Source organism: Hypanus sabinus, unplaced genomic scaffold (assembly GCF_030144855.1).
Source record: "Hypanus sabinus isolate sHypSab1 unplaced genomic scaffold, sHypSab1.hap1 scaffold_476, whole genome shotgun sequence".
NCBI classification, from domain to species: domain Eukaryota; kingdom Metazoa; phylum Chordata; class Chondrichthyes; order Myliobatiformes; family Dasyatidae; genus Hypanus; species Hypanus sabinus.
In genome coordinates this window covers 58136-75678 of record NW_026781347.1, presented here as the reverse complement: position 1 = coordinate 75678, position 17543 = coordinate 58136, and the positions used below count along the sequence as shown (strand labels likewise).

General features: G+C 45.0%; 1 protein-coding gene across 2 annotated transcripts; it reads right to left on the bottom strand.

Annotated features, from left to right (window-relative positions):
* Positions 1-1597: 1597 nt before the first annotated feature.
* LOC132389116 (zinc finger protein 229-like) lies at positions 1598-12471 on the bottom strand. Of its 2 annotated transcripts, none has more exons than XM_059961565.1 (2): positions 12462-12471; positions 1598-7341 (listed from the first exon to the last, which is right to left on the bottom strand). In XM_059961565.1, the coding sequence occupies exon 2, from the start codon at positions 6928-6930 to the stop codon at positions 5875-5877; it is 1056 nt and encodes a 351-aa protein (XP_059817548.1). In that variant the 5' UTR covers positions 6931-7341; positions 12462-12471; the 3' UTR covers positions 1598-5874. The 2 variants fall into 2 exon arrangements, with proteins under 2 accessions (XP_059817548.1, XP_059817549.1); XM_059961566.1 differs by lacking the exon at positions 12462-12471 and adding an exon at positions 11312-11760.
* Between the last annotated feature and the right edge of the window lie 5072 nt (positions 12472-17543).

Below are 17543 nucleotides of genomic sequence, written 5' to 3'. Positions count from 1 at the left end.
CTCCCCATACTAACACGGGTTATACAGACCAAAGAACAAACTGCCGGAGGAACTCAGTGGGTCGGGCAGCATCTGTGGAGGGAAATGGACCGTCAACATTTCGGGCCGAGACCCTCCCTCTGGACTGAGAGTGGACGGGAAATAGTCAGAGAGAATAGGTGAGGGGTGGGGATGGGGCAAGAGCTGGGGAGTGAGAGGTGGATCCAGGTGAGGGGGGAGGTGGGAAGGTGGAAATAGTGACAGGGGTGGGAGGTGAGTGATCGGGGCAACACGGGGCTGCAGAAGATGGAAATTAATTCTATAGAGGATTAACAAAGTGGTTAGAGAGTATTTATTATAGAGAGTGCAATGAAGATACACCAGACTGATCCCTGGGGTGGTGGGGTCATCATATGAAGAAAGATCAAATGTGATAACCCTTTCATTTAGAGAATCGAGGACTGAGAGGTGAACACACTGAAATGCACAACATCATTACCGGTTGAACCAGGGATCTCAGTCTCTGAAACAGGGATAGACTGTGCGGGACTGAAATGAGGGGAAATGTCTCCATTCCGAGGGTGGTGAATGTTTATAAATCCCCACCACAGAGGGCGGTGAAGACTCAGTGATCGTCCGCACGTAAAACAGAGGCCGGCAGATGTGTGGAGAACGGAGGGATCGAGGAAATGAGGATAGGGCAGAAACACGTGGCTGAGATGGGTGAGCAGCCGCCATCTTGCTGATGGTTAGAGGGGCTGAATTGCCTCCTGCTGTTTCTCACTTGATGTTTCAGTGTTCCTGTCCAGCAAGGCTCTGGAGGAATGTGAATAGAAGTTAGTGTTTAGAAACACAAAACTGATTTAAATGAAACGTGAACATTTCCTTTTTGCGTCTGAATTATGTTTTGGACCTGGATGGGAATTGAGCCGGTGACTCTGTGACCTGGACGTGGAGGGAAAAGGATCGGGGAAGATATGGTGTGGAAAAATAATCATGTATCTGGGGTAAATATGGAATAATCTGGGGAATGCGGTGGATGGGTCGGGCAGCATGTGAGGGGCGAGGAGCAGAGTCACCAATTCAGGAGGGAGTCCCTCCACCCGTCACCTGATCCCGGTTCCTGTTCACGTTTTTCTGCAGATCTGCAGCATCTGCGGGTCACTGTTCTATGTGTCCGTGTAGCTTCAACTTTCACCCGTTCAGACAAGTCAGTGAGATCCGGATCTGTCACGTCCTCTCGTTGTGGGTGGACAGTGCTTTTATCTCTGTAATAGTTTCTGCATGTTTCATTCCACTGTTTTGAGGTGCTGAAGTGCTGCCAATGTTTCTGGGTGTCTGACCCGTTTATGTGAGAATTTAGCCTTTTGTATTTATCTGCGCTTCTCATAAATGTGTAAAGTTTAGTTCAGCTTCACTTCAGAATTTCCAAAGCAACACCCAGTCAGTCAAATTGCTCCACACAATTAAAATAGCTTATCACTTTTTTTCTCTATTTTTGTACTATATATATGTATATTCTTATTTTAAATCACAATTTTTCAAAACTATTGTTATGAATTAGGTTCTGCTGCTACCGCAGGGACAACAAATTTCATGACACATGCCGGTGCTATTAAACTTGATTCTGATATTGATCTGGGAGACCCACCACCGGTCACCTGATCCCAGTTACTGCAGATCGTAATGTGAGATTGAAGCATTTTCCATATATTTGCTTTCCACAGAAATTACAACAGTTCAGTTTCCTTCTGTGGTTCCAGAGCAGAAGCTCAGTCTGTCTAATATTTCCACACAATTAAACTGGGGAATTGGTTTATTATCATCATGTACTGAGCTACAGTGAAAATCTTGCCTGACATACCATCCAGACAGATGGATACATTTCAACTGTACACTGAGCTGATATACATCAAAATAATCACTGTAACAAAGCATTATGGCTGCAGAGAAAGTGCGGTGCAGATGGACATATGGTGCAGGGTCACATCCAGTTACATTGTGAGGTTGAGTCCATTTTATCATTCATTTGGCTTATAACTGCAGACAGGAAGCCGTCCTTCAGCCTGGTGTTACGCACTTTAAGGCTTTTGTATCTCTTCCCAATGGGAGAGCAGGTTTGCAGCAAGAATGTCTGTGGTTGTGAGGATCTTTGAGTACATGGCCTGCTTTTCCGAGGCAGGGGAAGTGTAGGAAGAGTCCATGCAGGGGAGGCTTGTTTCTCTGATGTTCTCTGCAGTTCCTTGCAGTCCCTTGCAGTCATGGGCAGAGCAGTAGCCATATGAATGCGTGAAGTATCCACAAGAAGCTCAGAGACCTCGGCCTTCACCCTGCCTTGTGTCGCTGGATCCTGGACTTCCTGTCAGATCGCCAGCAGGTGGTAAGAGTGGGCTCCCTCTCCTCTGTCTCTCTGACCCTCAGCACACATACCCCACAGGGTTGTCTCTTTGGCCTTCTCCTTTACTCTCTGTGCACCCATGACTTGTGTTGCCACCCACAGCTCCAATCTGCTAATTAAATTTTGCTGACAGCAGTACATTGATTGGCCTAATCTGAAATACTGATAACAATCAATCAAATGCCTTCTGACAAGGCTCGGTCCAAACAAACTTTTCACCCTTCTTCAGGAGATTGGTCAGAGGAAGAGCGATAGCAGCAAAGTTCTTACGGTAATATCCATCCATTCCCAGAAACCTTCTAACCACCTGTGTTAGTTAACATCAGCCCGGTGTTTTATTAACATAATTCACATCATTAATTTGGGAGACTATTTCATACAGTCTATTGAATTTCACCTGAAGTGGATTCGTCAACATAAGGCAAGCACCTTATCCCCCACCTGGTATTTTCTTTCTCGAGCGCTGTTATCAAACCAACATTTTGTTTTGAGAAATCTTTAAGTTTTGTCTCGCTGGACTACAGGCTTGGTATAGTTTATTTTTGGACTTCAAAACACAGTCTAACAAGTTAACATGTACATCCCCATCAATCTACTGTACCTTTAACAAGATCAAAGGGCTCAAATGGAGTAAAGCCCAGTGATTCCTGTACTGACTCTCTTTCTGTGGACGAAAGCAAATATATTCCTTCATCCCAGTCTTTTCCATTTTCAACACAATATGTCTTAATCATTGTTTTGAGGGTAGAATGAAATCTTTCTAAAGCCCCTTCTGGTTCCGGATGGTATGCAAATGATGCAATCTGTTTTGCTTCCAATTCATAAACTACCTGCTTGAATAATGCAGATATACAATTACATCCTTGATCAGACTGTATTTCTTTAGACAAATCGAATAAAGTGAAAATCTTGGTAAGAGCCTTCACCACAGTTTTAGCTTTAATATTTCTGAGAGGCATTGCCTCTGGGAATCTGGATGTAGTACACATAATAGTTAGCAGATACTGATGGCCAGCTTTAGTCTTTGGCAATGGGCCAACACAATCCACTATAACTTTGGAAAAGGGTTCACCGAATGCAGGTACAGGCCACTGGGGTGAGCTCATTAGGTTTACCCACAACTTGACAAGTGCCTTTTGGAAACTCTTATTCAGGGTAAACATAACTTCATGAGTTAAAGCAAACTGATCTGCTAATCCAGCAGATTCCTGCGGAGTGGCAGCATCATTTCCATCTAAATACATCTTTATGTCATCAGGGACGCACCTTCGGAATTCTTCAATTAAAACCAACTCTCTCAAGCTGTTAAAATCATCATTTACATGTTCAGATGTGGACCAGTAGTCAATAGACACAAATTTCTCATAAGCAAATTCCGTATATCTGGTTCACAGATTTCTTTAAATTTCTAAACTTTTGCCTGTCTGCTTCTGGGACCAACCCGTAAGCTTTGAGCACAGCCTGTTTCACTATGTCATAATATGTGGTCATAATACGTGGCCATGTGGTTAAGGTGTTGAACTCGCGATCTGAAGGTCATGAGTTCGAGCCTCAGCCGAGGCAGCGTGTGTGTCCTTGAGCAAAGCACTGAACCACACACTGCTCCTGCACATTTATAGCCCAGTGGCGATGACTGGGGCAGCATAAATAAGTAAATAATCAGCTGCTTCAGCAACTGTCAAAGCAGAATAGGCTTGCTAAGCCTTCCCCTTAATTACACTTTGTAAGAGAACTTTTCTTTCTGCTTTTCTGCCTCTCCAGCCTGAAACTGCCTCTGCCTTTCCGGAGCCTCCATCTTTAATTGTTCTAACTTCTACGGGAGCTCAAGCTCACGAGGTTTACTTTCAGGAAACTCCAACTCCTCCACTTTAAACACACCCTCAGATACATAATGTTCAGCTATTATCGTCTGCAGCTGTGCCCTCCTCATTGTCAATTTCACCTGAGCGATTATTAACATTTTAGCAATACTCAACAACTCAATCCTTCTGGTGTCCTCTAATGCCGGAGAGGTTCCAGATATCTATCAACATCCATTGCTGCTGATTTTCCACACACAAATAAATCAAAAGGGATTTCCCCAATGAAATCGATATTAAATCAATCCTTAAATTTGTTCCTATCCCAGACACAGGCCCCATTTTGTTACAAACCGTAACGCTTTAGAAACGAACCAGCAGCAACAGACTACTCCCAGTGGCCACACATTTCATTTCCACGTCCCATTCCCATTCTGATATGTCTATCCATGGCCTCCTCTACTGTCAAAATTAATCCAAACTCAGGTTGGAGGAACGACACCTTATAGACTGGCTGGGTAGCCTGATGGAATGAACATTGACTTTTCTAACTTCCGTTAATGCCCCTCTTCCACTTCTTGCCCCATCACTGACATATTTAATTGTTTGCCTGTTTTCCATGTCTCTCTGGTGCTTCCCCCCACCTTTCTTTCTCCCGAGGCCTCCTGTCCAATGGTCCTCTCCCATCTCCAGCTCTGTATCATGTTCGCCCATCACCTTTCCAGCTCTTAGCTTCATCCCACCACCTCTGGTCTTCTCCTATCATTTCGTATTTCACCCTCCCCCCACTACCTTCATATCACTTAGTATCTTTCCTTTCAGTTAGTCCTGACGAAGGGTCTCAGCCTGAAACATCAACAGTTCTTCTTATAGATACTGCCTGGCCTGCTGTGTTCCACCAGCATTTTGTGTGTGTTGTTTGAATTTCCAGCATCTGCAGATTTCCTCGAGAGTGTTGTGTGTATAAATGTGTATAACTAAAACTCCCAAACTATTGAGCTCGGGGGAAACAAGGCTTGGAGTCTTGAGATGGTAAAGTATGAAAGTTCAGTTCAACTACATAATAGGTGATGAGAGAGAGATATTTGTAATCCAGGGTAAATGTTGAGAGAAGGCAATTATGTCATATTCCACAGTTTTCATGGTGGTAAAATGAGACCAACAGTCACTGTAGATTTTATCTGTCATCCTTCCAAATCCACATACTAATTATCACCCGAAGTGACTTGTCATAAGGGGTATCGTCTTAATGAATTACCACACCACAGCCAGGCAATGGTTAACACATAAGTAGTCTCCACAGGATACCCCAAATCAGATCCACTCCTATGGATCAAATGAGGTGACAGCCACACATTCGATGTAAGGTGAATCCACCCTTGTGGGCAAAGGAAAGTTCCAAACAGTGACCCTTGGCCACTAGTTCCCTGGTTTCAATCCTTCCATTTTTCCTCCTTCGTCTCCGTCTGACTCTGAGTGTCTGTGTCCTCGGTTAAAACTAAACAAGCTGCACACGATGTAAACAAGCTGCAAGTCAGACTGATTTGCCTTCTTAATCTCTCTCTCTCTCTCTCTCTCTCTTAAAATGACAGTCCACAGCAAACAAAACCTAGGGATTCATAACAATGGCCACTCCCCATTGTGAGCTGACAGGTGTGCCAGTAGGTGGAATGACTGAGTGAATCCTTTCCCACATTCTCAGTGGGTGAACGGCCTCTCCCCAGTGTGAACTCGCTGATGACTCTGTAGTGTGAATGACCGAGTGAATCCCTTCCCACAGACTGAGCAGGTGAATGGCTTCTCCCCAGTGTGAACTCGCTGATGTCTCTGTAGGGTGAATGACCGAGTGAATCCCTTCCCACAGACTGAGCAGGCGAACGGCTTCTCCCCACTGTGAACTCGCTGGTGACTCCGTAGGTGGGATGAACGAGTGAATCCCTTCCCACAGACTGAGCAGGTGAACGGCTTCTCCCCAGTGTGAACTCGCTGATGTACCAGTAGGGTAGATGACAGAGTGAATCCCTTCCCACAGACTGAGCAATTGAACGGCTTCTCCCCAGTGTGAACTCGCTGATGTACCAGTAGGGTAGATGACAGAGTGAATCCCTTCCCACAGACTGAGCAGGTGAACGGCTTCTCCCCAGTGTGAACTCGCTGATGTACCAGTAGGTCGGATGACTGAGTGAATCCCTTCCCACAGACTGAGCAGGTGAATGGCCTCTCCCCAGTGTGAACTCGCTGATGACTCTGTAGGTGGAATGGCCGAGTGAATCCCTTCCCACAGACTGAGCAGGTGAACGGCCTCTCCCCAGTATGAACTCGTTGGTGACTCCGTAGGTGGGATGACTGAGTGAATCCCTTCCCACAGACTGAGCAGGTGAACGGCTTCTCTCCAGTGTGAATTCGCTGATGACTCTGTAGGGTGGATGGATCAGTGAATCCCTTCCCACATTCTGAGCAGGTGAACGGTCTCTCTCCAGAGTGAACTCGCTGATGACTCTGCAGGGTGGAAGAGTCAGCGTATCCCTTCCCACAGACTGTGCAGGTGAACGGCTTCTCCCCAGTGTGAACTCGCTGATGTCTCTGTAGTTGGGATGACTGATTAAATCCCTTCCCACATTCCGAGCAGGTGAACGGCTTCTCCCCAGTGTGAACTCGCTGATGTACCAGTAGGGTAGATGACTGTGTAAATCCTTTCCCACAGACTGAGCAGGTGAACGGTTTCTCCCCAGTGTGAACTCGCTGGTGAGCCATTAGGTCAGATGACTGAGTGAATCCTTTCCCAGAAATTCAGCAGATGACCAGCCTCTGCCCAGTGTGGTGTGAACTGACTGGTGTGTCCACAGGTGGGATGACCGACTGAACCCCTTCTCACACAGAGAACAGTTGAATGGCCTTGCCCAGTGTGAACTTGCTGATGTACCTTCAATTGTGATAACCGAGTGAATCCATTCCCACTGACTGAGCAGGTGAAAGGCCTTTCTCCTGTGTAAAATGACGGGTTGCCAGTTGGTCAAATGACCGAGTGAATCTCTCCCCACAGTCTGAGCAGGAAGGATGATCGATTGAATCCCTCGCTCCACTTCTTAAATATCTAGACAGAGACAGCAAAACTGTTGTGCTGTGTTTGAGCTTCCTGGAGACAAATTCCTTCTCATTTTTAACCTGTAAAAAGATTTACAAAATCCATCAATGGGTGTAGGACAACATTTCTGATGAGATTACATGAGTTGCCAAGGTTTGATCTGGTATCACACTGTTACAGTGAGGTTCTACCCAAGTTGGACAGAGATATCAACTTCTAACTGGGCAGAGTGCTGGTATCTGGAATGACCATCAATTCTCTGATGCTCTTCCTGTCTCTATAAGAATGGGGCATTCCTGCCGTCTCCAATCTGTGACCTGGCTCAGTCTGACTCTCTCCATTGGTATTATTCCCTGTTCCTGCTGAGCTGCATGGGTGCCTGGCCCCACAGTAACTGAAACACTCTCACACAAATAGTATTTCTTGACGTGCAGTTGGGATCTTCTTTTATGTATTATTAACTTAAAGTGCCACAGTTTTAACGCCATATAAAAAATTCCTGCTGAAGTGACTGGTTAGTCCACACAGCTGTTAAAAGTACTTAAGAGTGAATTTTTGTATTATTTCAGATTGTTGTCACAATCATAGAAAATTTCAACACAGAAACAGGCCCTTTGGGCCATCTAGTTTGTGCTGAACTATTTAAACAGCCCACTCCCACACTTCTGCCATCCAGGTACCAAACAAACCTCTTAAATGTTGAAATCGAGCTCGCATGCACCACTTGTGCTGGCTGCTCATTCCACAGCCGGATGACCATCTGTGTGAAGAAGTTTCCCCTCATGTTCCCCTTAACATTTCACCTTTCACCCTTAACCCATGGCCTCTGGTTGTCGTCCCACCCAATCTTTGTGGAAAAAGCCAGCTTGCATTAACAGTATCTGTGCCTCCATATCACAATCAAATCTCCCCTCAATCATCTGCATTCCAAGGAATAAAGTCCTGATTTGTTCAATCTTTCCTTATAACCCAAGTCCTCCAGACATGGCAACATCCTTGTGAATTTTCTCTGAAATATCTTAACTTCGTTTACATCTTTCCTGTAGGTAGGTGACCAAAACTGCACACAATACTCCAAATTAGGCCTCACAAATGTCTTCTAGAAGTCAACATAACATCCATCTATTGTTATCAGTACTTTGGTTCATGAAGGGCAATGGGCTGAAATCATTCTTTCCATCCCTATCTACCTGTGATACCACTTTCAGTGAATTAAGGACTTGTATTCCCAGGTCCCTTTCTTCCACAACACTCCTCCGTGCCCGACCAGTCAATGTGAAAGACCTCCCTTGGTAGGTCATACCAAAGTGCAAAAACTCACACTGGTCTGCATTAAATTCCATTTTCCATTTCTCAAACCATTTTCCCACCTGGCCCAGATCACACTGCAAGCCATGATAGTCTTCTCGCAGTCCGCTAAACCCCCAGTTTTGTTGTCATACACAAATTTGCTGATCCAGTTAACCACACTATCACCCAGATTACTGATATAGATGACAAACAACAACAGATCCAGCACTGATCCCTGTGGCAACCACTAGTCACAGGCCTCCAGTCAGAGAGGCAACCATCTGCTACCACACTCTGGCTTCTCCCAAGGACAGTGTCTCATCCAATTTACTGTCTCGTCTTGAATGCTGAGTGACTGAACCTTCTTGACCAACCTCCCATATGAGACTTTGTCAAAGTGCCTTGCTAAAGTCCATGTAGACAACATCCACTGCCTTGCCTTCATCCACTTCCCTGATAACTTCCTCGAGAGACTCTATAAGATTGGATAGAGCCATGCTGTCTATCCTTTACCAGTCCACACCTATCCAAATACTTACAGTATATACTTGGTTCCTACACACACATTCCAATAACTTTCCCAGATCTGATGTCAAGCCCACCAACGTATAATTTCCTAGTTCATTTTTACAGCCTTTCTTGAACAACAGAACAACATTGTCTGTCCTCCAATCCTCCAGTACCTCACCTGTCACTAAGGAAGATTTAAATATCTGTGCTAAGGCCCCGATAACTTCTGCACTTGTCTTCCGCAGGGTCCTAGTGAACAACTTGTCAGGCCCTGGGGATTGATCCACACTAATTTGCCTCAAACCCCTCCACCTCTGTAATCTGTACAGGGTCCATGAAGTTGATGCGGCTTTGCCTCAGTTCTATAGACTCGGTGTTCATCTCTTGGGTAAATATGGATGCAAAAAAAAATCTCCCCAAGTCTATGCTATCCTTCATATGGATTAGCATTCTGATCTTCCAGAGAAATAATTTTTTTCCCTTGCAATCTTTTTGCTCTCAACATCTGCAGAATCCCTGAGGATTCTCCTTCACCTTGTCTGCTGGGGCAACCTCATGCCTTCTTTTATTTCTTTCATGAGTGTTCACTTGAATTTCCTGTATTTCATAACTACCCCATTTGTTCCTATCTGCCTGTACCTGGTATGCACCTCGTTTTTATTGATCTGGGAGAGGAAAGCCAAAGGGGTGATAGATCTGCATGGTGGGAGGTGGGGGTAAGGAGGGTTAAACTAAAGTTGCAGGGGGAATGGGAGCCTGAATAACAGAACAGATTGTGGAGAGGTTGTGGAGACAGATGTTGTTCAGGCCTCAGGCAAAGTCAGGAATGAAAAAGTTGAGCATGGTGCAGTGAATATGCTGGGCCCTGTATATTTCAATAGAAGGAGCAGCGTAGGAAAGGTGGATGTGTTCAGGGCATGATCAACACCTGGAATCAACACTAGGACCTGGCAACTGTGGACTGGGACAGGCTGCTTTATGGCAAAGGTGTGCTTGCTAAATGGGAGGCCTTCAAAGCGAAAATTTGAAAGTACAAAGCAGGTATGTCAGAATAAAAGGTAAAGATAGAAACTGTAGGGAAACTCGGATTGCAAGAGATATTCAGACCCTGGTAAAGCGCAAAATGGAATTGCATAACAGGGATAGGCAGTCAGTTTCTTATGGAGTATAAGAAATGCAAGAGAACACATAAGAAATCAATCAGGATGGCTAAAAGATGGCATGAGGTTGCTGTCACAGAAAAGGTGAAGGATAATCCTCAGGGATTCTAGTGATAGATTAAGAGCAAAAGGATTGCAAGGCACAAAGTTGGTCCTCTGGAAGACCGGAATGGCAATCCATGTGTGGAAACAAAGCAGATGGGGGAGACATTAAATATTTTTCAAACTCAATTTACTCAGGAGATGGACAAAGGGTCTATGGGATTGTGGAAACATGACATTAACCATTTCAACCCTGGGTAAAAAACACTCCTCTGGCCACTCACACGCTCAATACCCCTCATCATTTTATACACCAAAAAATGTCTCTAAATATAAACAAGGAAATTCTACATTGCACAATCTACTTTCCACGATTCAGTACATTTACATGGCCAGGTGTGTAAAAAGGGCCCAACGAATATCAGGGAGCAACAGGCCCAATTCACCACAACCACAAACTGCTCCTGCTGCTACCATCCAAGAAACGGTACCACAGCCAAAGGAGCAACAGTCCCCGGGACATCATCTTCCACCAGGCCATCAGACTGATTAATTCACACTGATACATTTGAATTTTAATGTTATATTGACTGTCCAATGCACAATCTAGCTATTATAAATTACTATAAATTACACATTGCACATTTAGATGGAGATGTAAGGTAAATATTTCTACTCCTCATGTTTATGAAGTATGTATCTAATAAAGTCAATTCAATTCACCCTCTCCACTATCTGTTCTGTCATTCTGGCTCCCATTCCCCCTACAACTTATTTTAACCACATCACCCCCTCCCCTGCTCACTACCACTAGCAAGCCTTACCACTAGGATATTCGTCCCCTCTTGTTCTGTTCCTATAACTAACGAATCCCCTATCAGCCTTTTGACTTTCCTCTGCCAGGTAATTCCCCCCAACAGCTTCTAAAGTGCTCCACCTGTTGTTGTGGGGGATGGCCACTAGAGTACTCTGCGATGCCTATTTAACCTCATTCCCCTTCCTGACTCTCACCCAGTTTCCTGTGTCCTGCACCTTGGGTGTAACTCACCTCTCTTCGTGTCATATCTATCACCTCCTCCAACTGCTGGATGACCTGGAATTCACCCATTTCAAGTTGCAGCTCATTGACGTGCAGGGTTACAAGCTGCACATCTTGTAGGTGAGGGCATCAGGGACACTGGAGGTCTCCCCTCCTTCCCTCCACTACCCCTCTAATTTGTAGTAATCTCCCCTCTAATTTGTAATAACCAGTGTGCAGATATATCTTGCACTGTGCATTTTTTACCCAGTGACAAGATGTGCACAGTGAATTTTATATAGAGAGGTATTCATTTTCACAGCTGGCGAATCACTGTCAATAGGAACTTTGATCTCCTCTGGGTTTGATCGAGATCATCTGCACTCTCACACGACCGATATAGCAGGCCTGTAACAGGAAATGGAGGATTTTCTCACCAAAGCTTTTGCACATTGTCCATATGCGATTTCCTTGCTAAATTACGCTTTAAAAAGTCAGATTTCCAAATATCACTCCACTTCTTCCCATTTGCAAATACTCCAGTAACTTTTCAATCACCAAAATGCAAACAGGCATCACTAGTTTCTGTATTCTACATAAATATTCCCCCTGAACCCTCCCCCAATGACTGACGGTGGTGAACTCAGTGAATGAAATCCCAATGAATATGAAGGGAAGGGCAGTAGTCTGTCTCACTGGAGTCTGGCACATTTGTGATGTGAAAGCTACTTGTTGCCCAGGGCAAAGGTGTTTGATGTCATTACGTACCCAGCGAGAATGGGACAAAACATGTTCTCACCGGTAGAAAAGTCCAGAGCAAGAGGAGGTAGAGGAAGCAACACACACAAAATACTGGAGGAGTTCAGCAGGCCAGGCAGCATCTACGGAAAAGTGTCCTAATGCCGATTTTCTCAACTGGTGACGTAAAAGATTTTGTTCCCTTTCTCCGAGTTCCTAATCCTTGCATTTAGATAGCTGGAGCTCAGCTCTGTCTGAGAGATCCATCGGTTCCCATTCCCTCATCAACCGGAAGCTCCCCGGGGCCCGTGTACGGATCGTGGGGCAGAGAGAGAGGGAAGAGGGCAGGACTGTCCCGGGTTTGCTGGTCACGGTGTCCGAAATTCAGAGGAATTATCTCGAAATCGGTGTTTAAGATAAAAACACGGAGAATCGCTCTTACCCGCGCCCGGCATTTTCAAAGGCTTCTGTGTACTGCGCGCATGCGTGAAACTCAGGGACGGCCTCAGCCTGACGCCTGCGCTTCAGCGTCGCCGAAATTCTTAACGCATGGCCCTATGGGTAATCACGGTGCCATTAAACATTTCTGCAAGCACCGGTTCAATGTCCATATCTCATTTTTTTTATGGGTATAGAAAAAATCTGCAGCTGTTTTAACGCAGAAAGCGGCTCCCATAAGCAATATACTCAATATCAACGTGTATCTAATGCCAAAGTAAAATGCAGATATAAAACACAGGAGATTCTGCAGTTGCTGGAAATACAGAGACGCACACACACAAAACAATTCAGAGAGCAACTAAGCAGCGGAGTACACAGGCCAGGGATGCGGAAGGGGCTCTGCCTAAAAGTTTTTTATTTATTCCTCTCCAAAATTTCTGCCTGATCTGTTGATTTCCACCTGTGTTTTGCAGAAATTAACCACCTTATTTTTTTCGACCAACCAGTTTCCAAATGCTTCTAATCTTTCACTTTTAACCACATCCTGCTGGTCTTATTCGTCCTCCTCCTCTGGACCCCATTTCTCTCTGGAGCCCCTGAATCAAGCTGGCAACTCTTTTGTTTCTGACTCTGCACCATCGAAGATTCACTCGCTAGTCTGCTGTCAAACTTCAGAGGTGCATTGTGTTACGAGACCGTTTACTGTGAGTGTCGCTTTAAGTGGCTGAGTGAGGCGGGGCTGTGACGTCAGACACAAGCTGCAGGAGCAGGAGCGGGAGAGGGAGACAAGCTGTTGGAACTTCAGCGTGTGCCTGCTATAGGCTGCAACTCTTCCATGCCCAAAAGGTACGGTTGATCTGATCATCGGCACGCAGTGCACAACGGATGTGTGACTGTCACTTCGTATCATCCATATGTGTGGATTTGCTGGAGTATCCGGTGGTATCACTTTTGTTGTCCCATACGTGGAATCGGGGTGTTCTGTGGTAATCACTTGAAGACGATATTCCTGTCACTGTCACCTGGTGATATTTCTAATCTTCGGCGACTGTTATTTCGTTTACCCAGCGTGGAATGTGTGTGGAATTCTTCGTAATGGCCTTCTCTCTACATTTTCGTGTGGATTTATAAATCTCTCCTCTCACTCACTTATTCCGTGGATTACTGAACTTTTCCACTTTACCATCTGAAGACTTTAAGCATTGTTTCTCAAGCTTGATAGTTTGGGAGCTATATATATATATATATATATATATATATATATATATATATATACGCATAACACTGTTAACTTCTGTTTATTTCTTTATAAAATCTTTTATATTTGGAGTAGATACTGTTACGCACCCCGTGACGGGTCAAAGAACCAGCAGAAATAGAAAACACCGTGAACACCGTGGAGCCTGGTATTGCTGTAAACTAATGCTGTTTATTAGTAACTACGCAATACAGCAATATAAATGCAGATATATCAATCAGGTTAGCAATGATTATATGTGTGTGTGTGTGTGTGTGTGTGTGTGTGTGTGTGTGTGTGTGTGTGTGTGTGTGTGTGTGTGTGTGTGTGTGTGTGTGTGTGTGTGTGTGTGTGTGTGAATAGGAAAGCCAAGCTTCTTCACGCCTCGGGGTGAATGGAGACCGTCTGACGGTGATAAGTGAAGTTCGGTTCAGTTCGTGGGATTGAGTCGAGTAGTGATGGAGAGAGAGAGAAGGAGAGGTTTGTGTCTTCAGGTAAGCTGACGCCGTCGATAGTCCCGTCGTCCTCCGAAATCCTTTGGATGTCACCGACTGTGACACTACAAACGGGACCGTTCTTCTGTGGTGGAGTTATTAACCCAGGCGAGGGATGGACACACGAATAATTCCCCACCGGTCACAGTCTTTTCACACTGCGAGAGCCACTGATCGATTCTCCGGATCGATCTTCCAAAGCCCAACTTTTTCTGTGGACACAACAAAGCTCATTCAGTGTCCAAAACCATGTGTCTGGAGGTCTATCAGCGGACCTCCTACTTATCTCATCGTGCTGAGCCCCAGCTGTCCATCAAACAGTTCCTCCCTTCTCTCTCTGTAAGAACACAGAAGCTGACAGTGTCCTTGTAAAAGTGTAAACAAGCTTGCAGAGAAACCATAACACCATCTCTCTCTCTCTCTCTCTCTCTCTCTCTCTCTCTCCAATGATTACAATACAACAACCATAACTACATCAGCACTCATGAACTGAAATGAACTGAACTATATACTTTTCTATGACAATTCATTTACCCCTAGACATCGATAGAGCTTCTTTATTATTGCTTGTTATTATTCCTACACTTTTAGGTTTATTACTGCTAACTTGTTTTATATGTATATTCGCATTATTGATATGGTTTTGCTTATTTTTATTAATAAACACCTTTAGTTTGGTACCACCAGACTCCAACAGATTCTTCTTTCTCTGCTGTTTAAATACCCAGTTACGGGGTACGTAACAAATCTCCTATCTCATAGAGTGGTGACCAGTTGCAACCTGTCATGTCAGGGAGAGCAAGAGGGGAACGGCAGGGATATATTTTCATATACTGATATGGAACAGAAACATGGGCAGGGATAAGATGGGCCGAGTGGCCTCTCCAGTGAGACACGGGATTTGATACAAACTGATTTATCTTTCACAGATCCACAATATTAAACATCAGTCTAGTTTAAGGCTAACATCAGCAGAACAGACTCCTCCAATGCTCAGTGACCAGGGTTCAGTCCTGGGAGCGATGAGCAGCCGCAAGAACTGCAGAATCTGACAGTAACAGTCCCTCATGAACCCGCAGCTGCCTTCAGTCACCGTGATGGTTAAACATTTAACACGGAGCTGATTTGAACTTCCTCCCTGATGTGAAGTTGCTGGTGTTGCAGCAGCTGGGATGATTGAGTAAAACTCTTTGCTCACTCCGGACAGAAATGTGGCCTCTATTTATTGTGAACTCACTGGAGCATCACAAGGTGGATGAACTGAATGAGTCTCTTCGCACACACGGAGCAGGTGAACGGCCGCTTCCCAGTGAGAAGCTGTAGATCTCGGGCTTCGGTCTTGGCCCGAAACGTTGACTGCTCATTTACACTGATGCTGCCCGACCTGCTGAGTTCCTCCAGCGTCTTGTACGTGTTGCTTTGACCACAGCATCTGCAGTGTACTTTGTGTTCAAGCGCTGGTGAACTGACAGATAGAGCGGAACTAACGTGCTGTTCTGTTCGAGATTCCCATACACAAATCCTTTTAATTTTCTACACTGTTAAAAGTTTACAAAGCACGTCAGTGGGTGAAGGACAACATTTCAACTCAGGTAATTTTAGTCTCCATGGTGCCTGTGCTGTCTTTACGACAGTTATTTAGTTTATAATATTTTCGCTTAGTAATTCATTCAATAGTATTTTCTAGTTAGAATTAGGAGTGTTTAAAGTATATTCATTGCATGTAAAATATATCGGCATGCGATGACGTCACATCCGGTTTCGCCGCGTCTTGTGGGAAAACACCGGTTTGAAATTAGCGCGAGGGTGGGGGCTTTCCACGAGGCTCACCTGAGCAGAAGCAGTTTTGCAGGCATGAGAAATCACAGTGAGAGCAACGCTGTAAGTTAATAGATAATCGATATATTGAACTAAGATGTTAATGCCGATCTTGTTAGAAGTAACGACGGTAGATAATGTTTATGCTTTTGTTAGTTAAAGAGTCGCGGATAGTTTGCATGGAAGTGTATTTAAAGTAGTCAATGGAGCAGGTAAACTCTCCCTGTATACTGCACCTTAGTGTAATGTAGTTATAGTCATCTTTGCAAGTATTTACACTTGAAATGTGATATTAAGGAAGGAACAAATACTGTATCAATCTTGTATTGTTTTATCAACAGTTTTCACCATATGTTAATGTGAAGAGTGAACAGTAAATGGTTAGTCTTACTGCGATCTGGTTTGCATTGGCTGTGGTTTATCCGGACGTTAAATTCGACGTTATCACTTACACGCGAAGGAGAACGTTACAGTGAAAAAGCGGCATTATCAGGTGTTTCAAGTGCTGCAATGTCAGCTCAATCCAGCATCAAGTCGACGCCGCCCAGCGACAAGGGCGGTAAACCGACATCAAGTAAGCCCACCCGGGCGTTATCAGGTGTTCCAAGTGCTGCAATGTCAGCTCGATCCGGGATCAAGTCGATGGCGCCCAGCGACAAGGGCAGTAGAACGACATCAAGTAAGTCCACACAGGCAAGAGCCAAGGCAGAAGCCGCCAAGGTGCGACTGCATTACGCCAAACAAGAAGCAGTTTTGAAAATGAAACTGGCCACCAAAGAAGCCGAAAGGGCCGCCAGACAAAGAGAAGAGGCCGCCAGAGAAGCCGAAACCCAGTTGGAAATGACAAAAATATCGACAGAGTTGCATGTGCTGCAGCTAGAAGGAGAAGGAGAAGCTGCCATGGCGGAAGCAAAGTACATAGAAGAAGCTGAAGGGTCGCGTGATCTGACCGAAACAAGTTCTACTTTAGAAAGGACCAGACTGGAACGCACAAGCGACTATGTACAATCTCAAATAGACAGGCAGGCTCGTCTCCCCTCTCCATACCTATTCGATAACTTCCCCAGCTACGAGGAACCTCAGAGAGTCACGATTGCATCACATCCATACGAGGAAGGAAATTTACCCTCACGGCTCCGTGATGAAGTCAAGAATGAAAGAACCGACAACGCTCCTTCACCCCCACAACAGGACGGCGGGGAGGGAGAGGTTCACTCCAGGACAACAATTGTCAGCTCGAACTGTACAGAAGTTTGCGGTCAAACTCAGTCAAGCCGTTCTTGTTCCGAGATCTGCCTCACTGAGCTGTACCCTAAAGAAGCACAACAAGACATTACCAAGCGTAAAGTAACCGACGAGACGCTAGGTCAGTCAGTTTTCGTTCAAACCGAGGACGGAAACAAACTTGCACAATCAGCTCAAGATACCATTTCTTTAAAACCCAAAAACACCAAGGTCTTCAGAGATGAAGCAAATAATGGGGTTGCCCCATTGCCTATCAGAGAACCACGCCAGCGCTCACCAGATAACAAAG